Raw genomic sequence first — 21,333 nt, 5'->3', positions numbered from 1 at the left:
GAGGCACTGCAGTTTGGTGTTGCTGCAAAACCCCTGCAGCTACCGCCTGACTGGGTAGAGTTGCTCCATGCCTCCCTTAGCCCTGCAAATCCATCGCTGCACTCTACTAGCACTTATGGTGTAAAATCCACACATATCTACAGATAGATTTCTTATCTAATTAGATAAATACAGGAAATAATTATTGAGCACCCAGCTTTCTGCTAGCTTGCTCTTTGTCAACTCCATGGTCCCATCTGAGCTCAAGGGTAGGAGACTGTTAACTTCTCCATGGAGAGCTTTCATCATCCCTTCCCTCAGCCTCATGCCAGACGACTAGAAAAACCAACATCCCCTCCAGGCTCATCTGCAAGAGCCAGCCACCAAAGCAGCAAGTTCAATGTTGGTTTTGATCAGTGGCTCACTGGGGTTTTGATCTGCAGAATAAATGATTGGGCTCAGGGAGTTTCCAAACTGCTGTCCCAAACTCACCAAGTGCTGATGCATGCTGTTGGTCTGACGGGAGTGACATTCCCACCATCTCTCTGCCCTCACTGGGGGCAAAAGAGCTTTTCCTGGACATCCTGGATTTCTTTGTTGTGCAGTTCAGATCTTTCTAGACTTGCTTTGGGTGTATTTCTCCATGGAGGGCCAGGATACTTGCACAGAATGACATTCACATTTATGGTGGATATTCAAAACCACTTCAGAGAGTCTAGTGACTCCACAAAGAGATTAGAGCTGTGTGGGTGCGTGATTGCGTTTCCCTGCAACACTCCCTCATTTGCAGAGCCCTTACAATTAGATTTAGTAGTGCTAATGCAGTGTTAGTTGTTTGAGCCTGGCTAAGGAGAGCAGCAGGGTAGAAAAAGGCTGAAGCAGCCTGTTGTGGCCTCAAGCTGCCATTTATACCTAAGCAGTCCTGCTGCCACCTCAGATTCATATAAAAATGAGTTTCTGCCTCATCAGGAAGGCATCAAGCCTCTACTCTATAATAGCTCCATTTTAAAAATAATTCTGTATTTGTTCAGTTTAATGTTCGTGTTCTCTCAGCAAAAGCACTGTTTAGTGTTACTATAATTATTTATACAATTTCTGCTTATGTTTTTGGTAAGACCCACCTGCTTGATTCTTAGGGGTTTACAAGCTGCTACAAAATGAAGTTCAAAACAGATACCTACAGGAAACGGCATGTGGCCTATTTCAAATTTTCCAATTATTTTTGACCTCACTAAAGAACTATCTAGCCAAGAATACAAGAATGTATTTTATTGTAAATCTGTATATAATTAAACAACTCATTCTTTCCCTTACTAACTTTGAAACAGGTATAGAACTCAATTCCTTTTGGAGAACTTTGGGCTCAACAGTCTTTACAGATCCAAATGGTTGTGGATGGGCCTCAATATGTGAAAGCCAAAGCAACACAAGACCTTCTCAGTGTGTTGGGAGGTAAGAGATAACATTAGCATTGGCATTGTTAGTGTTCTGTTACATAAAGATTGTCAGGACCAGAAGCCAAAGTCATTATTTTGGCTTCCAGTATCTTAGCAGACCAATGGGACCCAAGGCCCACTGCGGTAGTAGAATAAAAAGAGGTGCCTTCTCGAAGACTTGAGGTCAGTTCTTACTCTGAAAAGCACAAATCAAAATAATTGGAGGAAAAGTCACTTGTCGGTTTTGTGGCCTCTGGATCTGAGTTGCCCAGAGTCCCAAAGGCAGTAAATCAGAACAGCCTGGCAGCACCTACTACAGCTATATTGAACCCAGGTGGAAAATGCTGGTTCCAGTTCCACCCTGCAAGAACTGTTTTTCGTTTACATCATAAGTAATACTGAATACTTGCATGTATCATTTTATAAGAAAGCAAGTGGGCAAAATCTAAGTAATTCTGTGATACTACTAAAGGGAAAAAATTAAAATAAATGTTTCTTCTATGTCAGGTTTCCCATGGTCTGCAAGGGAAAAAGACTTGTCAAGTAGAAGAGATAAAACGTACTAAAGGTACCGTCCCCCAGGTTTTGGATCTCATGCAAAGTGTGGTAGGAAGTTAAATCTGATCCCACAGTGAAGGTTTGCAGAACTTATGCAATTTACCAGGTCAAAAAGACACAGAGCGACTTTGCAGTCATTATTCTCTTCACCTTTTTTATTTTACTGTGTTTGAAGGTAGAAATGTAATATAATCCATGACAGATAGATCCTAAACTTAACCTTACGGCAAGAAGTCTGTAGCCTAGACTTTCCATGATTTTGTCCACCTAGAACCATATCCACAAAGTCACAAGGTGCACAAGCACCTCCCCACCTTTGTGAGTCTAGGTCCTGACTTAGTCCAGTTGGGGTACAGATGTTAAGTCTTGCACAAATCATGCATGTCTGTAATAGCTATTATTTATGAAACGCAACAGTTGCTTTCTGGTATTTTGTGGTGTTCTAACTTCTTAGGATATTATTTCCATGATCCCTGTTGGTGGATTATAGAAGAAATTGTTCAAAGTACTATTTTAAGAAGTAATATAGTACATCTGTAGGCAATTATACAGAAGTACAAATGTTAAGCCACAGTAATGTCCATGAACACAGTACAAGGAGGTTTGATACTCTGAAATAAATCACATTAAGTGATATGTTCTGTTTCATTCATGTAAATACTTTGTAACACTCACTAGTCAGAAATAATATTAATAATTCCCAATGAGACTATTTATTTTTCACTGAAGAAACTGAGGTAGTAAGCCAAAAGAAAATTCACCTGGACTGAATACTTAAGTTTGAAAAAGAGAAAAGATGGTAAATAAGAGTAATTTAGAATATTATTAGGTAACTTTATCAGTCTTGTAGTTCAAAGATTTGTCATTAATTTTCAAATGTAAAATTTATTGCAATAAATGGAGGATCTGCAGGGTAGACAACAAAAGTGAACTGTTGACACTGTACCCTGAAAGTATACTCTTGCTGACACAAGCAAGAGGTGAAAAATGGTCAACAAAAGCATTTTAAACTTAAAATAAACCCAAAGGACTTGGATTCTGTTGAACTGTGAAGCAATCAACTTGGTAACATACGAACATCCTGTCTTCCACACGTGCGCAGCAGGACCTCATCTTCTGACAAACAACAAAACTCGACTACAGCCTAGAGCTGTACAACCCACCCGCAGATCACTGACTCTGGGATCGCACCCCACAGCAGCCAGGCAGGAAGACTTCAGTCTCTTGCAGTGTGATCCTCAGTCTCTGCATCTGGATCAATGCCCAGCTCATTCAGTGAATCTCCTGTTCTCAGCAGGTTGTTATCAGAGGAGAGGTGTGAAAGCATAAGTGCAACTTTTGACCTAAATACAACTCACCTATTTTGCAAAGCTGTCCACTAGAAAACTCTCCAGAAACTGCACTCCCTTTTCAGTGAGTAAGAAGTTATGCCCATTTTTGTGAGTGATAGGAATACACTACCCCACAGGACACAGGCAGACATTCCTTTACTTCAGTTTAGGAGTCCCTCCTGTTGCTGAAAAAGGCTATTGAGATGGTAAATGAATTTCACAAATAACTTCAAATACAAAACTTTTCTCTCTTCTTATGATTCTTAATGGCAATAGTAGAGTAGCAGGGTAGGAATGGGGACATGTACATACAGAAACATTTCAGCAACAGCATTCTTGTGGCTGTGCAATAAATTACTAGATACAAAACAATAATGTTGCCAGAATAGTTATGAGTAATGAATAAGTGAATCCTGGCTTCTACCTTAATTCAACAATTCAACACTAGTACTGCAGACAAAAGGGTAAATTGGTATCAGATGAAATTCCAAGGAATTAAGGTATATTAAGAATTAATCAAGATGAGGAAGAACCTAGTTGCTTCACCAGCAAAATATGTCAACATTTGCCAGAAAAAAAAACCACCTGCTGCTACTAAGAAATAATTTTGAAAATGTCATCCTCTTTCACTACAAATTTGGTTTTACTTTTAAGTCACTGAAAGTTAACTGGCTAGCATACAGCTGTTCAGATTTTCTCTTGTGTAATTGCTTAGATAAGCCAAAGGAAAAAAAAAACCCAAAACACAAACAAAAATTACTGGAAAACATTTTAAAAAGCAGCAACGTATTACATGAACACCACTTTAACATCTGTGCTGGAATCAGTGGCTACAGGAGATCAACTCCCCTTCTTGCTTTTTTAGCTTTTTATTTTTTCAGTCAAGGCTAAGAAATGTTTGCAAGGGAATAAAAAGGCAGTCTTTTTCCAGAGTTAACAAAAATGACAGTACCAATTCTATCAATCTTTACAGCTTTCATTCAGTTTTATAAAAAAATATAGTATTATATATATATCCATAAATACAATACAGATGCCTTAACATACACCTACATTTCTGCTTCAGTAATATCCTCATCCGGGCAACAATAGTATTCCACAAAACAGATCTGTCCATCTTCATTCCTAATCATATACTGCAGTGATAGAAATCCTTGAGCATCTGTTCGAATGGACACTTTACAAGATAAAGCCAGAGCCTTTGTAGATGGTTTAAGCAAAGAAATCTTGTACCTGCAGAGGAAAAAAAAGTAATCTGAAAATAATATATTGTGCAGAGAGGAGCTGAAATATTACTCCCAATTAAAGCCACAGAATAACTAAAAAGCAATTAACAACATGCTCATTTTATCTTTTCCTGGTAACACCAGACAGACATTGTTATCCCTTAGCTTTTGATGACAGGCACAGCCTTTTATCAGATGGGAAGTATTTTTTTTCCCCTATACTTGTGAAATAAATGTCATAGTAATGCAAAAACAGTTTTTTAAACTTTTCAGCAAGAATGCATGACCTGCCACACAGGGCACTGATCACAGACTTCCTAACCTGTTTGTCTGGGTCTGGTTACAGTGGAATGTTTCCATCAAATCAGAGTCCCTAGGGTAGTCCAGATGTGCACTTCCTGCATTTCCAAAAGTGGATAACCTGCAAGACAAAAGGCACCATCTAAAAATACCTGATCACAGTTCTCTAAAAACTCATCAGAATCAGTCATCTTTCGTATCTCAATGGCTGTTTCACAAAACACTGTTGTTTGTTGGCTTTATTTAATTAAAAATGATAAACTGTCTGCATCGGTGTAATATTTACCAGGTTGTTAATACATTCACTACTATGTTAACTAATTACATACTGGGATTTGCAATACTCATTACAATTCTTCTTGAAATAAAGCAATATTCTAAAATGGCTCCCCCATCTTCACCCCAAAAGCTTCCAGACCTTACCAACATTTGAGCCAAAAGCATAGTTTTCAATACCTGAAGTAAGGTTTATCTGGAGACATGGTAATCTGCAGAACTTCACTGGTCATATCCAGTTCAGCAAATGCTTCTCGTAGCCCCTCCGACTGCAGGATAATTTTGTTAACAACCTTTGTACTGCAGAAATCAAAGTCTAACAACTGATCAGGTTCTTGAGTGTTAATTTTACACACTGTCACTACTCCTCCTTCTTCCAAGAAGAGCATCAAGGGATAACCATAACCACGATAACACATCCTAAGGGCTGTTGATGTTCCTGTAAAAAAAGAGAATGAAATATACATTCTTCAGAGAGCTAGCTAGCACATCTGATCACTTTAGAGAATTCATATTTTACTGGCATATGGGGCACAGATCAATTTGATTTAGCACGTTTGGTCCAGACCCCAATACTAATGTAGCCTCCAAGACACTTTATGAAGTGCTAATAGCTATGCAGCAAAATGAAACGATCTCTATGTAGACACCAGTTCAATTCCAACTCACGTCATGTACCCAATGGGTAACACTAGCCGAGACAATGAAGCTGGATATACTACAAATAGTTTAGTGGACTTGGAAAATCCTCAGCAATCCCAAGACTCTCTCTCTGGTGCACATCACCTTTCTTTACTAGTCTTGTTACTTGTGCAACCCAAACTGAAGTTAACATAGTTTAGCTTGCATTACAGTCACATCCTCCTTTTACTAGGTAATCATAATTTGAATGTTTATTTTCCCAAAATCAGAGTGCTGTTTAGTACAGTTGATTTAGGTCTTTAGGTCAGAGTCACAACAGAAACAGCAGAGGAATGTGAAGTTCCAATACAGAGCTGCAATGGCAGAACTGCCCCAAAAAACTGTCATGGCATCACTCTACTCCATGTGAGTACACAGTGCATCTTTAGCACCCAGACAGTCATGCTACCTTGTAGTTATTTTTGCCTGTGAAAATATTTTTTGAATAACTGTCAAGTTAAAAAAAATATTAATTTATAGGAAATAAAATTTGCTAAGACCTGGGGTTTTTTGTTTAAACAGATGGGTTCATGTAATTCAATATTTGTATACATAATTGTGAAGGCATGCACCTCTGTCACTGAAAACATTATAAACAGGATAATTAATACAGTCTACTTGATTTTTTGTAATTCACAGACTTGATAAGCAAGGTCTAAACTGCTCTGACAGCACCAGAAGAGCTACCCAATCCAGCCACAGATTTCCTGTGAGATCTTAGGTTAAGTATCATTCCTCCAGTACCTTATCCGCAAGCTGGAGATAATACTCACAAAAGAGATGCAGGTGTAGTTTGCAGAAGGGAAGGAACTGAAGGTGCCACGTAACAGCTACTGCACTGGGACCAGGAGCACAGTGAACTGATGGTGCTACCTGGAGCCCCTGCAGAATTCTTCAAGCCCAGTAAATCTGCACCAGAACACTTCCTAATTCGTGCATACGCCTGTTAATGTTTCTGAGGTAGCTGCATGTTCCAGGGTTGCACAAGCCACAGAAATATTGGAGAGATCACATTTATTATTGAGTTAATACAAAATCTTTTGTTAGCAAGACAAATTCAAAATTATGTCTATACTGTGTCTCAGTGTACTGATTTCTGTCACGGTTCACAGCAATGAGTTATCCTGAGTCCCTTGTAAGTCCAATGTGGATCTCTCGTGGCCTTAAGATGTACTGACAGCTTTCGTGCTTTTTCAGCTCAAACTGACAGGTCTGGTAAGAGGCTGCCCCAGCCTGTCCAAGCAGTTGTCTTTTAGCCCGATGCTGAGGGTATGTGCAGCCTGCCCCAATGGCCACATAAAAGTATGTGACAGCATGAAGCACGGTCCCTAGTAGAGGGAACCTTGGTATTCTCTACATCCATACTGACTACCTGAATGGGCTGCAGAGGAACTATTCTGCCAGATGTACCCAGGATTTCCCCTTAAGGGAACAAACCAGCATGTTTGTGTGATATGGATGATCTATCTGGCCCCTGGACTGAAAGCAGATTGACTGGAAAGGCAGTCATGGCATGCAATAGTCCTAGGGTAGAGCACTGGCCTTAGAGTCAGAACTCCAAGCCTAAACATCACACAACTTGCTAGAGATGCCTGAACAAATTACTTGACATGTTTTCTTATCAAGATTACATGAACTATTTGAGATCTTCAGCCCCAAACCAGAACAAGGGTACAAGTTGGGGCTGTTCATTGGACCTCATGCCAAAAAAGGGTTCTCTCACAAAACAAGTGGTTCTTTTGTGCCTTACACAGACCCAGCACATGTTATCTTCACAGGAAGACTCCTCTGTTTCTCAGTTACCCCAACAGCATCACACATACAACTTCATTCCATCTTCCAAACTGAATCAGCCTCTTTTAGCCTCTCCTGCTGCAGCAGTCGCTGACACACCAGCTAGGCTCCCATCTATCAGCCCCTGTCTTCTCTCCATCAGCTGTTATCACAGCACACACTTGTATGAACTTAAGTAAACAGGATGGATCCTGCTTCACAGTGATAGCTGCCATGCTCAGAAAGACTTAAGGTGAGGAAGTCAGAAGTTTTGGCAAGACTGTCTTCCTACGGCTGTGCACAGGTTTCACTATGTGATTACACATTACACATACACTGTCAAGGTAAATATGCACCATACCTGGCAAAGAACTGGTACCAAAAATGGTCAAGCAGTCGAGAAGAACAGACAAATTGATCCGGAATGTCACTGATTCCTCCTGAACGGCATATTCCTGAAAAATTTCTGCCTGTAAGAGAAAGGGAAGAGATGAAGAGAGAGGAGTTTCTGCAATAATTTTACGGTTTACATTTATTTCCTTAAATGCAGTGCTTTCACTTTCAGAGATCAGTGCAATACAAAGTGATTTTGACATGTAACAATGGGTCTTCAGCCTCAAAACTAGTAAAATAAAACTGGGTCACAACTGAAATAAAGTAGCATGGCATAAGCTTGAAAACCTAAATGCTTGTCTTTTACAGTTTAAAAACAAGCTACAAATGTTAAAGCTGACTACTGCTGGAGGGAGACCATTCAGGGGACCTAGTTTGGGTTGGAAGGGACCTTTGAAGGTCACCCAGTTCCAAACCCCCTTCAACGAGCAGGGGGATCTTCATTTAGATCAGGTTGTTCAGAGTCCCATCCAACCTGGCCCTGAATGTTACCAGAGATGGGACATCTACCAAATCTCTGCGCAACCTGTTCCAGTGTTTCACCACCCTCATCCTAAAAAAATTCTTCCTTATATCTAGTCTAAATCTACCCTCTTAATAGTTCAAAATCATTAAAAAGATTGTCCACACCTTTCTTATAAGCCCCCTTTAAGTACTGGAAGGCTGCTATAAGGTCTCCCTGGAGCATTCTCCAGGCTGAACACCCCCAGCTCTCTCAGCCTGTCCTCACAAGGGAGTTGCTCCAACACTCTGATCATCCTTGTGACTTCCTCTGGACCTGCTCCAACAGGTCCATTTCTTTCTTGTGCTGAGGACTCCAGAGCTGAACACAGTACTGACACGGAGCTGAACACAGTAAAGGTGGGGTCTCATGAGAGTTGAGTAGAGGGGCAGAATCCCCTCCCTCAACCTGCTGGCCACACTTCTTCTCTTGATGCAGCCCAGGATACAGTTGGCATTCTGGGCTGCAAGTGCACAATGCTGGTTCATCTCCAACTTTTCACCCACCAGTACCCCCAAGTTCTTCTCCACAGAGCTGCTCCCAATCCCTTTATCCCCCCAGCCAGTATTGAAAAGGGGTTGCCCCGACCCACATGCAGGACCTTGCACTTGGCCTTGTTGAACCTCATGAGGTTCACATGGGTCTACTTCTCAAGCTTGTCTAGGCCTCTCTGGATGGCACATCCCTTCCCTCGGGCATGTCAACCACACCACTCAGCTTGACATCATCTGCAGATTTCCTGGGGGTGCACTCGATCCCACTATGTCACCAATGAAGATACTAAGCAGTACTGCTCCCAGCACAGACCTCTGTGCGACACCACTCATCACAGATCTCCATCTGGACATTGAGCTGTTGACCACTACACTCTGGATGTGACCATCCATCCAGCCAGTTCTTCATCCCCCAAACAGTCCATCCATCAAGTCCATCTCTCCCCCATTTAGGGAGAAGGATGTTGTGGGGGATCACATCAAGGCCTTACAGAAGTCCAGACAGATGACATCCATAGCTCTTCCCTTGTCCACTGATGCAGTCACCCCATCAGAGAAGGCCACTAGGTTATTCAGTGAGGACTTGCCCTTGGTGAAGCCATGCTGGCTGTCTCAAATCACCTCCCTGTCCTCCCTGAGCCTTAGCATGGCTTCTAGGAGGATCTATTCCATGATCATCCCAGGCACAGAGGGGAGGCTGACAGGTTGGTAGTTCCTAGGGTCCTTCTTTCTACCCTTTTTTAAAAATGGGTGCAATGTTTCCCTTTTTGCAGTCTCACCTGACTGCTGTGACTTTTCAAATGGAGAGTGACTTGGCAGCTGCATCAGCCAATTCCCTCAGGACTCTGGGATGCATCTCGGCAACTCCCACAGACTTAAGTATGCTCAGGTTTCTCAGGTGGTCTCAAATCTGATCTTGTACAATCTGATCTGCTCAAGGTCCATTCACTCCAGGGGTGTGGGAAGAGAGATTGCCAGCAAAGACTGAGGCAAAAACTTGTTGAGTACCTCACTCAGCCTTCTTGTGCATTGTTACCAGTTTGCCAGTGGTGTTTGGGGGGGGAACGCTTTCTTTGCCCTTCCTTTTCTGGCTGACATATCTACAGAAGCCCTTTCTATTGTTCTTCATGTCCCTTGCCAAGTTCAGCTCCATCTGCGCCTTGGCCTTCCTGACCCCATCCCTACACAACCAGCAATGTCCCTATGCTCTTCCCAGGATACCTGTCCCTGCTTCCACTGCCTGTGCATTCCCTTCTTGCCCTTTGGTTTGACCATAAGGTCTTGACTCATCCACGCCAGTCTGTTGCCTTCCTTTCCTGATTTCTTACTCATGGGGATGGAGAGCTCTTGTGCTCTATGGAAAGTGCCCCTAAAGATCTGCCAGCTCTGTTCCACTCCCTTGTCCCTGAGGGCAGTTTCTCAGAGGGTCCTATTGACTAACTTCCGCAACAGCTGGAAGTTTGCTTTCCTAAAATTCAGGGTCTGGACTTTACTCTTTACCCAACCCATATCTCTCAGGACTACGAACTCCACCAGTGCAATACAAGTGCAACTATACAACGTTCTCCTCCAAAAACTATACTTACTCACTTTTCTTCACCTAGAGCATGAATAAACACTTCAAGTAACAAAAATATGTAAGAACAGAACAGAATAGTGAGTTCACCACATTGCAACATGTTGAAATGTGCCTTTACTAGTCTGATGGGGGTAAACTATTCCAGGCTACCGTCTCTGCCACTGGGCACTAGCTGCTTTGTAGTAACTGCAGCAACAGAATATCTCAGAAATAAAGCAGGGTCATGTGAGCTGCTTTTGAGAAAGCATTTACTATTTTTACTGGCAGCCAGGAGGGCAAACCGCAGCCTGGGGTGCATCAGACACAGCACGGCCAGCCGGGCAATGGCAGGAATTATCTGCTGTGTTCAGTGCTGGGGCGGCCTCACCCAGTGCTGCGGGCAGGGCTGGGCCCCACAGTTTCAGGAGGATGCGAAGGTGCTTGAACGTGTCCAGAGGAGGGCAGCAAAGCTGGTGGGAGGGCTGGAAGGCGTGTCCTGTGAGGAGGGCTGAGGGCTGGGCTGGTTTGGAGAGAAGGAGGCTGAGGGGAGACCTCATTGCTCCCTACAGCTTCCTGAGGAGGGGAAGGGGAGAGGGAGGTGCTGAGCTCTTCTCCCTGCTATCAGTGACAGGACACAGGGGAACGGCTCAGAGCTGCACCGGGGGGGTTAGGCTGGACATAAGGAAGCATTTGTTTACTGAGAGGGTGGTCACACACTGGAACAGGCTTCCTAGAGAGGTGATCGATGCCTCAAGCCTGTCAGTGTTTAAAAGATATTTGGACGATGCCCTTAGTAACATGCTTTAACTTTTGGTCAGTGTGAAAGTGGTCAGGCAGTTGGACTAGATGATCATTGTAGGTCCTTCCAACTGAAATATTCTATTGTGTTCTATACTTAACAGCTCAAAACTCTCAAAGGCACCTCCAGTCACTGTTCTGCTCCTGCCCACATATACCCACTGTTTAACTTCCACTAGCACGCACAGGCCACTTCACGAGCCAGCTTAACTTACTTGAATAGCAGAAAGCTAACCAAACAAATACAGCACTAATGTGAAGGACTGTGCAGCAAGGAGCAGAAGAAAGCAAGGGGAGATGCAGGAACAGGAAGACTCAGGCTTCTCCCCTTTCACACACAGCTCAGGCTGCAGTTTCACAGATAGCAAAGGCAGACTCTAAAGGACAGAAGAAAGGCAAAGTTGGGTTTGAGTTACAACCATAACATTCCTCACCCCTTCCATTTACATCCCCTGTATCATACATGCTTTCAAAAGCAGGAACCAGCACGACACCTGTTCTTATGAACAAACCACTTACAAGCTGGATATGTAATAAATAAAAACAAACAAAAAACACTCAGAAAGTAAAATATTGTAAATGAAGCAAAGCTGGCAGTCACAGCTACAAATGAGGTAGTGGAAAAGCAAGCAAGGCTGCTTTTGATCTTTTAAATGCAAGTTAAGAAAAGTAATTTAGATTGCTATTTAAACCTGCCTATATGGACAGTTCACTGTAGCTGAGATCCTCTATGCGTGACCTCCCAAGCACCCTTTCTGGACAAAGTTCAGCACAGGCTGGATCAGAGCATGAAAGGGGCAGACCACTGCTCTAGTCCTGTGATAAAACACGTGTTCCTGTGGTATGGCTGGAAGCTCCCACCTTAGCACAGCTGATACACTGCAGGTGAGTGTCTATGAATTTGCTCTCTTTCAGAGTTGACTTAAATTCACCTTTTTGGCTTTGGGATGAAACATGATAAAATTACTTAGAAGACAGACAGATACTTTATAAACTTGGTCATCCATCTGAGTGGTATGGTCAGTAGGATCAGCGGGCTTAGCAGGTGCCAAGACATTAAACAAGAAAACAAGCTCATCACACAGCAGGCATATAGGAACAAGCACTGAGCTCGGCCTTTCAATAGCACAGACATCTCATAAGCGACCACGGCACCTCCTTCACGTCAGCTCCCACCCCTATGCCGTGATTTCAGCAATGTTTTCCCTTCTCTGCGGGTAAACTCGCTGCACATCCCCTCTACCATGTAAGCCGGGCCTTTCTAGGGTCTCCGAGAGCCGCACTAGCCCCTCCTGACCGCTGGCCCCGGGTAGGGGCCGCCCCGCCAGCAGCGGCCGGGCCCGGGGCCCCACCTGGATGAAGGCGTTGGCCTGGATGCACTTGGCGTCCTCCACCGTCACCCTGAGGCCGTTGGCCGTGGCGAAGCAGGTGGCGTGGTCCTGGAAGTGGACGGCCCTGAGGATGCTGGAGAGGTGGCGGGCATTGTCCAGGCTGGCGGTCAGCACGTACGGCTCGCCGCTGGCGGGCGGCTGCGCTGAGAACGGCATGGCGAGCAAGCGCCCGCCGCCACCGCCGCGCTTCCGCCGGGGCCGGAAGTGCGAGACCGGAAGTGTAAGGGACATGAAGAGCGGGAGCCGGAAGTGTGGGGCCCGGAAGTAAGTGCCTGCGGCAGTGGGCACGGCGTGGTGCGGCGAAATGGCGGCGGCCAAGAGGAAGCGTGATGGCCTGGCGGCGCGGCCCAAGAAGCGAGCTAAGAAGGCCCCGAGCGCGCCTGAGCCGGATGCCGATCCGGGCCCGGGGGGAGCGGGCCCGGAGGAGTACAGTATCCCGCCGCCGGTGTCCCAGGTACCTCCCAGTCCCACTGCCCCCGACGGAGGGGGCTGCGCCGGGCCTGGTGTCCCTGCCCTGCTTCCTGCCTGGGCCGGCGTTTGCCCGTAGGAAGGGCTCCTCGTCGCCGTGCCCAGGGCTAGCGTTAGGGAGGTATTCCGCCTCCAGGGGCGGGCAGCAGAGGCACGGGTGACCCGCTATTGACGGTTCCTAGAGGGCGACTTCTGCGGCCTTGGCTGCTCCCAGGGCTGGGGCACCGGGACTCGGGGTATCTGGGGGGAACCCAGCCGCTCAGCGAGGATAGAGAGGCTTGCTCGTACTTTTTTTTTATAATCCTGGCTTACATAAAAGCAACACGCTGTGGTATGTAATTTTTGTGGAAACAGGTGAAGAGCATTACTCTGGTCGTTGTGAATTAAAATGTGTTGCCTTAATCTCAAACGTATTTTAAAGAGTTGAATAATTCTGTTATATGCGATGCATATATAGGAATTATGCCTGTTTCATTTAGGAATCAGCCTGAGGTGGCTTCAATAATTGCCTTGTAGTGTGCCTAAAATTAAAACAAAAATCATGTTAAAGTCAGATCTCCTCATATGTTCTGCTGTAGGAGAAGCTAAATTGTGCCCTGAGGCTGTAGCTCGAGTTATTTTTTAGGGAAGGAGGGGATGCCTTTTGCAAATAAGCAATGCATATGGTTTTCTTAATACCATATATACTTTATGTTTTGTAAAAGTGAAAGTCTTTACATAGGAACACACTGAAGCAGGATGAATGATGGTTCTTCATGTAAAAACTTAGGCCCCTGTGTTCTGTAGGAAAGTCATCACTGGCTAAGAGAGTGATTCTGTGCAGGTGGGCAGATGATGTTAACAGATGTTCTTACTGTGTTTGCCTGTAATTACAGTTCCAACGTTTATTGTTGGTGTGCTGTATTAGTTTTAAGCCTAGAAACTGCCTGCTTCACTTTGGTGTCTTTTTCCTAGGGTAAATGGAAAAACAAGGAGCGAGTGCTTATTTTCTCTTCTCGTGGAATTAATTTCAGAACGAGGCACCTAATGCAAGATTTAAGGACGTTGATGCCTCACTCTAAAGCAGGTAGGCATCATCCCTAACGTATTTTCAGAATAGCTTTAAACCAAGAGCTTCTAACTATCTTCTTTTTAAAACTGGGGTACATAACTGTGTTGATGAAACTTTTATCTTAAACACCACATTTCTTTTGAGCCAACAAATACAGTGACTGTTGTTGTATCTGCATATTTTCTGGAAAATTATTCCTGTGGTCTCAGTCCTCTAAGTGCACAGACACTTTAGTTGCTATGTCATGTATTGCTTAACATGTCTGAAACAACTTGATTATTCTTAACCTTTCCTTTATAACCAGTAAAATTTTTGCAAAACAATTGACTGTTAAAAGAACTTCTTGTGTTAAATTGGTTTTCAGCCTTCTGAATGTTGTTCTTTTTTTCCAGATACTAAAATGGACCGTAAAGACCAGTTGTTTGTAATTAATGAGGTAATCCAGGATTTAACTAGTGCGCTGCTTTTTATTTTCTCTCGAAGTGCAGTGTGTGAGAGAAAAGGGCAACAAGTTCAAAGTAACTCATACAAGTTATAGGACTTGTATAAGTTCATAGATTAAAATTACTGATATTCAAAAAGTGCTTATGTTAAAACAGGAAGTTGACTTTTGATTAATAAAACCAAAATGAAACCTTTTATTAAACATAGACTTTTGTCATGAAGAAATAAAACGGAATCTGCCATTTTAATATAGGTGAAAGGTGTGTTACAGTTTATACTTGAAGAAAGCAGGGAACAAATACACAGCCAGGCCAGACAGTATAGTAGGACATGGGTAGTTCTGAAACTAGAACCTAATGTTAGCTCCTGCTCTAATGTTTATGTCCTGGAGAGCTTTCCAGACTGCTTGTAGCTTTAGTGAAGTTATTATTCCTGGAAATAAATACATGAGATTTTTCAACAAAACAAGTGCTTCAACTTAAGTTTGGGGATTAGTAGCTGTAATTCATTAAAATCAGACCTTTGCTTTTGAGTTTGTATTTTGGAAAGGGGAATATCTTAGAGAATTATGAGAATTTTGTAAACATCTGATTTGATGTGTCTTATGTAGGTGTGTGAAATGAAAAACTGCAATAAGTGCATCTTCTTTGAAGCAAAAAAGAAACAGGATCTCTATATGTGGTAAGAAAATGCTATCTTTTCTTACACTTTTATATATAGGTGGGGATACTGCCCTTCCATTTAAAGTTTCTTACTCTAATAATGAAGATGCATAGAATAGTGGTGCTTAGTTAAATCTGTACTAATCTTGCACTTCTGTGGGTAGTACAAGTTTACAGTGCATGACCAGCTGTTGTAGACTTTACAGAAGCATTTTACAAAATTGTTTTGAAAGCAGGTGTTCGTAAGTATGTTAAAGGAACTCAGTAATTATATAAAAGCAACTGAAATGGCTTCAATACAGAAACAGCTGGTTGGAGTGTACTGCAGAAATCTGGCATACCTTCTGGCTGCTGTTAACGTTTTTCTTTTCTCTCTTCCCTGCTACCTGTCCTTTGTAGGTTTTCAAATACACCACAGGGACCATCAGCTAAATTCTTAGTGCAGAATGGTAAGTTGGTTGATATTGTGTTTGGACTCCTGCTTTCTTGTCTGTACAGTTTTCTGTAAGTACTGAAATAATCTTTTTTTTAAAAAAATCACTGTAGTGCACACACTGGCTGAACTGAAGATGACAGGAAACTGCCTGAGGGGCTCACGGCCCCTTTTGTCTTTTGATCCAGTAAGTATAGGTTTTATTTAATTGAGTATGCTTTTGTTTTCTTTGCATGATTATTGTATTTACCTTTGTATGCAAAATTTTTTTTGTCTTTGTAGACATTTGACAAGGAGCCACATTATGCCCTGCTAAAAGAATTGTTTATTCAGGTCAGTCTGTAGTTCTTCTGTCCAGTGTTTCTTCCTCATTGGAAGTGGCTTTTGGCAACATATTTTAAAATCTCAAGTACTAGTTTTACACTCTGAACTTGCAAAAAAATCTTCAGAGGTTTAGAGTCATGTGCTTAAAATCACTGGGACACTTGTTCCTACAAGTTTTGAGTTTTGAAATTAACTTGGCATCGAGATCATAGTAAACTAAAATTAATTAAAAATGAGCCATTTATGTTTGGCCTCTTAAATTACAGATACTTAGAAATACTTCATTTTATTACAGGTATTTAGTACACCACAGTATCACCCCAAAAGCCAGCCTTTCGTAGATCATGTTTTCACCTTCACTGTTACAGACGAGAGGATTTGGTTTCGGAATTACCAGGTTAGTGGTCTCTTTTAGCTCTTCAAGAGTAGCTCAGTGGCATATGTCACATCAAATCCATTAATTACAATAAATTAAGAAGAATCATAATTATCAGGATATGTCAAGATGCAGTGCTTTCACAAAGTAGTTTTGGTTTCTTAAAATGACTTACCCTCTCCCATATTGCAGGGAAGAGCTGGTTTAAGTTCTGTGTCATTCAATTTACATTTTGTTAGTTGTGGTTCTGTGGTGGTTGTCTTGGCAATGGGAAGTACTAGCCAAAGCCTAAGCTTTGCTTGCCTTCTGACCGACCTTGTTGTTGTGACCTGAAGTGTGCTGGAGCTTACTTTCTAAAGGAGGACTTCACGAATACGTAGTACTCTCCCAAGTGCTTGCTCGAACCTAAAATAACTCTTTATATACAGAAATCTGTTTATACAAGTCTAGCTTATCAGTGTCAGTGGCATCGTATCTTGAATGAATCACCATATGCAAGAAGCCTACAAAGTCATATACTTTGATGCGATCCCTGAGAAATGAAGTATTATTTTTATTGCAGATAATAGAAGAAGATGCATCTCTAGTAGAAATTGGGCCTCGTTTTGTCCTGAACCCCATAAAAATCTTCCAAGGTAGTTTTGGAGGACCAACTCTGTATGAAAATCCCCATTACCAGTCCCCAAATATGGTAAGTAGCTTTGACATTGTCTTTCATTTACAACTAATTTGAAAACCAATCTTGCAGTCTGTCTGTGCAGGAGACTCACGTATGCCTTTCCCTGGGACCCCTTGTGGAAAAGAGTGCCCTAACTGATCGCAGTTTGAGAACAGAGTAATTTTGTGAAACTGGAATGAATGCAAAATTCCTGTAACTGAAAAGATGGCATTACAGGAGGATTTTGACAATTAAGAAGAGAAATTACCACCTGTTTCTTTAATATCTGATTTCTTCCATCTTGTTTATTTGAAACCTGGTGTAATTTTAAATTTTATTTTTATAGCATCGACGACTGATACGATTGTCAGTGGCAGCTAAGTTTAGAGAGAAACAGCAAGTGAAGGAAGTACAAAAGATTAAGAAAAAAGGGACAAAGGTGCTCATTGGAGAAGATCCCACTGAAGTGGTCTTTGAGACTCCAGCTGAAGAAAAGCCAGTGGAAATACAGCTCGTAAAACCAGAGTCAAAGCCAATTGTCAAAGATAAGAAGAAGCTACGCAAAATACAGAGGAAGAAGCAAAAAAAGCTTTTCAGAACTGAAGCATCAGCATAAATGTTACAAGTGATTAAATTACCTATGACGTTATACTGTAAATAGCTGTTTTTACAGGCAAAATGACTAATGACTTCAGTTTTAAGTAAAATATCAATTTCTTTATTAGGATTGAGTTTGCCCTCTTACTGTCTTATCCTCTTTGATTCTGGGTTTTGAAAAACAACATGGCAACAGGGAAGGGAGAGTAAGAGACTCCAAATATTTCTGCTTTTGAGAATTGGCCCCTTACACCTGAATACCTCTGGGAAACAACTCACTGTAACATGTACAAGGAATAAAAGTAAGTGGGTAGTCACTACTGCTCGTCATGAACTCTGTGATTCAAAAGTTTCCTAGTCTGACAACATTAAAAAATCCTTTTCAAAGTTTTAACTTTTATATGAATTCTCTCTTGGGGAGTGGTGGTAATTTTTTTTTCTCATCATAATCCCTAGGGAATGCAAAGTGTTACAGCCTCTTAGTTGCTTTTTTTTATTAATAGTGAAAAAGCTGCTACTTTTGCCTTTTTGGTAGCTCCTGTACCTAGTCAGGTTCTTAGGACTTGAAACATAGCTTTGGGGGAGAAATAGGCTAATTTAGGATTCTAGCCCTCAATACCAGATTCATTGCAAGTTCCCTAAAGGCAAGAGCAGTGCTACCCATGATGGGTATCAAAACCATACACCTACTATAGCCAGAAATAGTAGCTCATGATTCTGTGTTACAGCAACAATGCTTAAAAGCACAAAATTCCATGATTTCATACACTTAACGTGCAAAAACCTTTTGTTTTTACAAAAATGCCATCCTCTTGGTTCAAGTGTATGTGTTGTTTAGGTCTTGTTTTTCAAAATAGTGAGTCCATACAGACTTTTCTATATAAAATTGACAAACTTCTAGTATTGTTTAAGTTACTACAAGCAAAAGCCTTGATTTTGGTTATGGGTAATATCATTACTCTAAATGCAGCAGTGTTCACTGCACACTGATGCGCAGCAGGCAGTCCAGAGCCTTGCCCACTGTCTGCAGTCGATGTTGCCTCAGAGCTAACAGCATGAGGTCAGCTTTAATTTGTATGTCCATAAAGCTTTTAGGAAATTATTGTCTGTGAGTTTGCCCTTTTGCCAGATGCAGTTAAATGAGCCACCATTCATAAGTTGCTAGCGGGGGAGTATACAGCTGTTGTCTCACAGAAAATATAATGTCATCAGCCTCCAACCAAATGAAAAAAATTCAACCATAATTGGGTGAGAATTCCTCTATAGTGCTCAACAAAAGTCTGATTCCAAGATACTCTTCTTAGCTGCTGTTAGGAAGTAGTTTCAGACCTCTCGGACTATTTTTTCATTACCTTTCTTTAATCTGCTTTCCAGTTTGAGACCTCATGATCTGGTGCTTCCACTGACTAGTGCTGTCTGTCTGCTCCCCCAGCTTACCTGTGTTTCGGGGTCTTGTTCAAAGCCTGTTTCTGTTTGGGTCTGTTGATTTCAGCCTCTGGTGTCTTGGTGCTGAACAGACACAGCTGGCACAAGAGGAAACTGACCTGTTAAGTGCTAAATATTATCCCACCCAGCAGGGCCAGGGAAACTCAGGTCACCTCTGTGATTAGGTGGTCTGTGTGCCATCTGATGGGAAAGAAAGAGTGGTGAATACAGGCATGTGCTCAGTTCACACAGACATACATGGAATCACAGAGTACCTCGTGTCACGAGGGACCAATGAGGGTCATCAAACCCAGTTCCCTGCTCCTCACAGGACTATGTGAAACTAAACCACATGACTAAGAGCATTGTCTAGACCCTCTTTGACAGGTTTGGTGTCATCACCACTACCCTGGGGAGCTTCTTCCAGCGACTGGCCACTCAGTAGTGGTTTGAGCCCAGAGGGCAACTGAGGACCACACAGCTGCTTGCTCACCCTTTCCCCCTCAGGAATGGGTAGGTGAAAATAAAGCAAAAGGCTCAGGAATCGAGATAAGGACAGGAAGGAGTGATTCACTCAGTATGGTCAGAGGCAAAAGATAGTCTCATTAGGGGAAGAAAAAACAAATTTAATTCAAACATTAACAACACCACTTAAACCAGTAGGACAGTGAGAAGTATTACATCTTAAAACCACCTTCCACCTACCTTGGGCTCAGCTTTGCTCCCAATTTCTCTACCTCCTCACCCCCAACAGTGCAGGGGGCAGGGAATGAGGGGCTGTAGTCAGTCCTGCCGCTTCTTCCTCCTCAGGGGGAGAACTCCTTGCACTCTTCTACTCCAGCATGGGGTCCCTCTCACAGGAGACAGTCCTCCATGATCTCTGATGTGAGTCCTTCCCAAGCTGCTCTGGCATGGGTCCCTCCCACCTGCTATAATCCTCCAACCACTGAACTACAGCAGCAGGGGCTTCTTCCCATAGTGTCCCAGCCTTCTTTGGGCGCAGTCACCTGCTCTAGCATGGGGTCCTCCACGGGCTGCAGGTGGGCATCTGCTCCACTGGTGACCTATGTGGGCTCCAGGGGCACAGCCTGTCCTCTCAGCATGGGGTGCATGGGGGGCTCTGCTCTGGCACACCTCCCCCCTTCCTCCTCCTTTCTTCCATTGTCCTCAGTGTTTGCATGGTGTCTCACAACTCATCCTCATGACTCCCACTCTTCCTCTCAGATTCCCTTTCTAAAACATTATTACAGAGGTGCTATAACATTCTAAAATGTTATTACACCATTGCTAATGGGCTCAGCACTGGTGCAGCAGTGGGTCTGACCTGGAGCCTTGGGAGCTTCATGAAGCTTCTCACAGGAACCACCACTGTTATGTCCCTCCCTCGCTACCAAAAACCCCACCACACAGACCAACACCCCAACACACTCTCTCAGTGAAGACTTTTCATAAAATCCAATCTGAACTTCACCTGACGCAGATTCCATTTCCTTGTGTATTGACACTGGCCATCAGAAAGAGGGGATCAGCAGCTCCCACTCTGCTGCCCCCTGTGAGGAAGGTGTAGACTGCCATGAGGGCACCCGTCAGCCTTTTCTCCAAGTTGAACAAGCCAATTGACCTCAGCTGCTCCTCTTTAAAGTCTTGCCCTTGGAGACATTTCTCCCATCTTGGTCACCCTCCTCTGGACACATTCTAATAGTTTGATGTCCTTCTTACACTGAGGCACCCAAAACTGCACACAATACTCGAGGTGGGGCCGCACCAGTGCAGTGTAGAGTGGGACAGTCACCTCCCTTGACCAGCTGTCGACGCACCCCAGGGCACAGTTTGTCCTTTTGGCTGCCAGGGCACACCATTGACTCCTACGCAACTTGCCATCAACTCAAACTCTCAGATCTTGTTTTCTAATCCGAAATTTAGTTCACGCAGTGCCAACTGATACACCTCTAGAGAAAAAAGTGGCTTGGGTCAAATCTGAGATCTCTGGAGAGCACAGGTGTCAAAAAGAAAAGAAAAAAAAAGTTAACGCTAATAACCTGAGACATGGGAGCTGCGCTGGCTGTACCCCCGAGTGTTCACAGAAATTCTAGCGCAGGCACTTGGCTATTTGACAGCGGGTGACTGTAAGACTGGAATCCGGCAGCGCGGGTGGGGACAGCGGCCACCCCGCGCTTCTCCTCCCGCCACCAGCCGCCC

General features: G+C 43.2%; 3 protein-coding genes across 4 annotated transcripts in view; 2 read left to right on the top strand and 1 right to left on the bottom strand.

Annotated features, from left to right (window-relative positions):
• Window positions 1–2,107: 2,107 nt before the first annotated feature.
• RAD1 (RAD1 checkpoint DNA exonuclease) lies at window positions 2,108–12,906 on the bottom strand. Its single transcript, XM_026865340.1, has 5 exons — window positions 12,658–12,906; window positions 7,922–8,030; window positions 5,287–5,545; window positions 4,853–4,951; window positions 2,108–4,537 (listed from the first exon to the last, which is right to left on the bottom strand). Exons 1-5 carry the CDS (start codon window positions 12,850–12,852, stop codon window positions 4,354–4,356), a joined length of 846 nt encoding a protein of 281 aa, XP_026721141.1. The 5' UTR covers window positions 12,853–12,906; the 3' UTR covers window positions 2,108–4,353.
• The window catches only part of DNAJC21 (DnaJ heat shock protein family (Hsp40) member C21), a 26,418-nt gene continuing 17,665 nt past the window's right edge, over window positions 12,581–21,333 (top strand). Inside the window, exon 1 of one of the 2 annotated variants that reach the window (XM_026865337.1) lies at window positions 12,581–12,614. The gene's annotated coding sequence lies outside the window, so the exon portion shown is untranslated. The remainder of the gene's footprint in view (window positions 12,615–21,333) is intronic. The other variant, XM_026865336.1, reaches the window with a different exon arrangement.
• BRIX1 (BRX1, biogenesis of ribosomes) lies at window positions 12,997–18,043 on the top strand. The gene is made up of 10 exons (XM_026865339.1): window positions 12,997–13,150; window positions 14,119–14,230; window positions 14,608–14,651; window positions 15,270–15,340; window positions 15,721–15,770; window positions 15,868–15,941; window positions 16,037–16,087; window positions 16,374–16,475; window positions 17,017–17,145; window positions 17,459–18,043. Exons 1-10 carry the CDS (start codon window positions 13,001–13,003, stop codon window positions 17,726–17,728), a joined length of 1,053 nt encoding a protein of 350 aa, XP_026721140.1. The 5' UTR covers window positions 12,997–13,000; the 3' UTR covers window positions 17,729–18,043.

Source organism: Athene cunicularia (assembly GCF_003259725.1).
Source record: "Athene cunicularia isolate RWA chromosome Z unlocalized genomic scaffold, athCun1 chrZ_part1, whole genome shotgun sequence".
NCBI lineage: Eukaryota > Metazoa > Chordata > Aves > Strigiformes > Strigidae > Athene > Athene cunicularia.
Note: the sequence above shows the minus strand (reverse complement) of the source record. Positions and strands in the feature narration are given on the sequence as shown.

Excerpts from the sequence above, each read along its gene's own strand:
- RAD1 (XM_026865340.1), bottom strand. The coding sequence starts at position 12,852 with ATGCCGTTCTCAGCGCAGCCGCCCGCCAGCGGCGAGCCGTACGTGCTG. Across the intron at positions 8,031-12,657 it reads AGGCCAACGCCTTCATCCAG|GCAGAAATTTTTCAGGAATA; the intron begins GTGGGGCCCCGG and ends TTTCTCTTACAG. Across the intron at positions 4,538-4,852 it reads AACCAGACCCAGACAAACAG|GTACAAGATTTCTTTGCTTA; the intron begins GTTAGGAAGTCT and ends TTTCCTCTGCAG.
- BRIX1 (XM_026865339.1), top strand. The coding sequence starts at position 13,001 with ATGGCGGCGGCCAAGAGGAAGCGTGATGGCCTGGCGGCGCGGCCCAAG. Across the intron at positions 13,151-14,118 it reads TCCCGCCGCCGGTGTCCCAG|GGTAAATGGAAAAACAAGGA; the intron begins GTACCTCCCAGT and ends TCTTTTTCCTAG. Across the intron at positions 17,146-17,458 it reads ATTACCAGTCCCCAAATATG|CATCGACGACTGATACGATT; the intron begins GTAAGTAGCTTT and ends TTATTTTTATAG.